Below are 3367 nucleotides of genomic sequence, written 5' to 3'. Positions count from 1 at the left end.
TCAAAACTTCACAAATATATCTGATCTACAATTGGACACACAACTGCCAAGTATCATGAATCTGACTTCATTATTTTTCCAAATATTTAAAATATGCTTCTGGAGTTGTATGGCAGGTACCCGAACCTGTAAAGCAATTCCTGTAAAACTTCAGAAGTATATTTGACCTATAATTGGACACATGACTGCCAAGTTTCATGAATCTGACTTTATTATTTTGCCGAATATAAAAAATTTGCTGTTGGAGTTGTATGACAGCCACCCGAACCGGTGCAGCTATCCCATTATAATTTTTAGACCATGTGTAGAATATAATTGGACACATGTGTACAAAGTTTTATATTTATAGCTTTATTAGTTTTTGAAATATTTAAAATAAACTCTTTGAGTTGTATGGCAGCTACCCGAACCCGTTGTCCGAATTAGTCCAATAACAATAGGGCTCGTCCTTGGCACAAAAAAAAAAAATTATGAAAGTTTGGTGTCGATTGCATTATTAGTTTTTGAGTTATCGTGCGAACGGACGGACGGACGGACGGACGGACGGACATGTCTAAATCGACGCAGAATTTTACGCTGAGCAAGAATATATGTATATGTCCATACCGCAGATGACTCCTTCAAGTAGTTACAAACTCCATACCAAAGTTAATATACCCTTCACGAAGTGCAGGGTATAAAAAATGAATGTGTTCGCAAATATTGTTGTAAATAATTCAATTGATTTTAATAGAAGCAACAGTTCAAGTAGTTTCAGTAATTTTAATAAAATTAAACAAATTATAAAAGCAAAAAAGATACTGCCTTTTTATTAATAAAAAAATTAAGACAGAATCAAAAAGGCAAATTCCAAAAATAACTAATTTTGAAACAATCATTGATAAATATCCAGACGATGTGTTTTATAATCATTTTCGAATGACTAGAAACGCTTGAAGTAAGTACATTGTATGAGTAATTATAATCCAAAATTATTTGTACTTTTTGTTTTTTAGATATTTATAACATGTTGAAGCCAACCTTTAAAAATTGCTACCTTGGACGATCGAAAAATTACAGTTTAAAATATGGTTTATATATGACAATTTGGAAATTAGCTAACAGAAATTCATTTCGCGAAGTTAGTGGCCGATTTGGAGTAGCGCATGGCTCTGCATATCGAATTTTTATAAAATGTGTCACATTGATAGCAAATTTAAAAAGCAAAGTAATTAGATTTCCTCGAACTGCTACTTCACAAAGGAAACTAATTGAGGAATTTGAAAAAATCCGTGGCCGACCATTCCCGAATACAATTGGATGCATCGACGGTATGCATATTAGCATTAGTAAACCGTAAAAAAATCCAGCACGCTTTTATAATAGAAAAGGATTTTACTCAATCCTTGTCCAAGTAATTTTTATTTACATAGGTATATGTATGTATATATCTACACATATTTTTTAATTTATAGGGAATAGTGGATAGCAAAATAAAGTTTTCTGATGCTTTCTTGGGCTACCCTGGTAGTTGCCACGATGCAGCTATGTGAAATGATAGTCCAATAAAAAAGGCAATTACCAGTGGTAGGTTTTTCTATTGTTATATATGTACTTCTTTAATACATAGCCTGGTCTGGTTCCATAAAAGTTATATATGTACATACATATATTTACTATATTTTCAGGTATTATATCCATTCCACCAGAGAATCAGTTAATAGGCGATGGAGCGTATAGTTTACAAATGTACATGATGACTCCATTTAAAGATAACGGGCACTTGACCGAAAAAGAAACAAGATATAATACGGCTTTAAGTTCAAACCGTGTTTTGGTTGAACAGGCTTTTGGTATTTCGAAAAAATGGAGAATGTTACATCATCTGAAACTTCATAATCTAAGTTTAGCAAAAACCATAATAATGGCAGCTATTGCTCTTCAAAATATTGTAATTGATCATGAAGGAGTTGATGAAAACGACACAAATCGAATCAATATTGAAAATATTATTTCTACTACTACATCGAGTTTTCCAAACCAAGAAGCCTCAAATAAAAGAAACATAATAACAAAATTGATATGTGCCTAAAATAAAATAACCTTTCTTTGAATTAATCATATTTTCTGTTTCTGTAAGTTTTTGAAAAAATATAAAACAAAAGTTTCAAAGTAAAAAAAGAGAAATGTTCATATTTATTCGTATCATACTTCAAATTCATTTTCCAATTTGCAACTACATAATATAATCTAAATATAACTTAATTTTGTTCTGAGCCAAACAATAACTCAGAATAAGTCTTATTCAAAACTTGTTAAAAAATAAAAATCAATATTTCATTTAATGAATTAAGGTATAACTTACTGTTCTTTTTCCATTTTTTTTTTCAAGTTTTAAAAATATACGTGTATGTTTTCAAAAAACTTTTTTGTTTATGAATTTGAAATATGACAAATGACACTAAATTTTGTATAACTAACAAACGTTTCCATACCACTGGAAAAATAGCATTCTCATGTTTTCTTTTGGAAAAAACTTGATAGCTAGCACTTTATTGCTGAAAATATATGCTAGTTTATTTTATGGGTTATTTCTGGTAACATTTATATGACAAGGTATAAGAAAAGCGTGCTCGATTTTTTCGATACCCGATTTACTTTTATTTTACGTTTCCATTACGTATTAAACACGTTTTGGAAATGTGTACAATGTCAAGAGCTTTTAATAAAATTTTTGGAATTTGATACTTTGTAAAATTTACGTCTTAAGCGCATTATTGAAGTCACGGACGCTTTTCTTATACCTTGTCATATAAATGTTGCCATGAATAACCAATTAAATAAATTAGCATTTACTTTTAGCAATAAAGTGCCAGTTATTAAGTTTTTTCCCTAAAATGCAGCATGAAAATGCAATGTTTTTAATGATTTGGTAATGTTTGTTAAAAATTAACATTTGCACAGAACTTTATATTGAACTTTTCAAACAAACATCAAAGTATGTAATAATATTGTAAAAATTGTATTCCAAAATGTACGAAAAGCTTTAGTAGTTTTTTTTACAATGTAAAGGTATTGACAGCTCTGAGACGGTACTACAACCGTATTAAAACCGTACATTAATCTTTTTTACAGCATCATTGAAGTCACGGTATGTCTGCAACTCCTTCTCCTCCCCCATACAATTTTTTGTTGAAAATTGATTAAAGAACTGTACCTGAAATTATTTGCCATCTTATGCGGAATACCCTGTATAACATAGCAATATTTTAACGTAAACGTCATACAATAGTTTAATAACTTACCATAATATAACCCAATTCCGTAACCAAATATTTACAGGGTTCAAATATTAATTTATCCGTAGAAATTGCAATATTAGGCACCA

At 30.0% G+C, this 3367-nt stretch overlaps 1 protein-coding gene across 1 annotated transcript; it reads left to right on the top strand.

Annotated features, from left to right (window-relative positions):
• The first annotated feature begins 849 nt into the window (after window positions 1-849).
• On the top strand, window positions 850-2915 carry LOC129616457 (uncharacterized). The gene is made up of 6 exons (XM_055532080.1): window positions 850-937; window positions 996-1328; window positions 1359-1393; window positions 1455-1506; window positions 1668-2009; window positions 2842-2915. Exons 2-6 carry the CDS (start codon window positions 1007-1009, stop codon window positions 2913-2915), a joined length of 825 nt encoding a protein of 274 aa, XP_055388055.1. The 5' UTR covers window positions 850-937; window positions 996-1006.
• The last annotated feature ends 452 nt before the right edge of the window (window positions 2916-3367 follow it).

This window comes from Condylostylus longicornis, unplaced genomic scaffold (genome assembly GCF_029603195.1).
Source record: "Condylostylus longicornis isolate FDR11 unplaced genomic scaffold, ASM2960319v2 ptg000211l, whole genome shotgun sequence".
Classification (NCBI taxonomy): domain Eukaryota; kingdom Metazoa; phylum Arthropoda; class Insecta; order Diptera; family Dolichopodidae; genus Condylostylus; species Condylostylus longicornis.
This window is presented reverse-complemented; position numbering and strand designations above follow the sequence as displayed.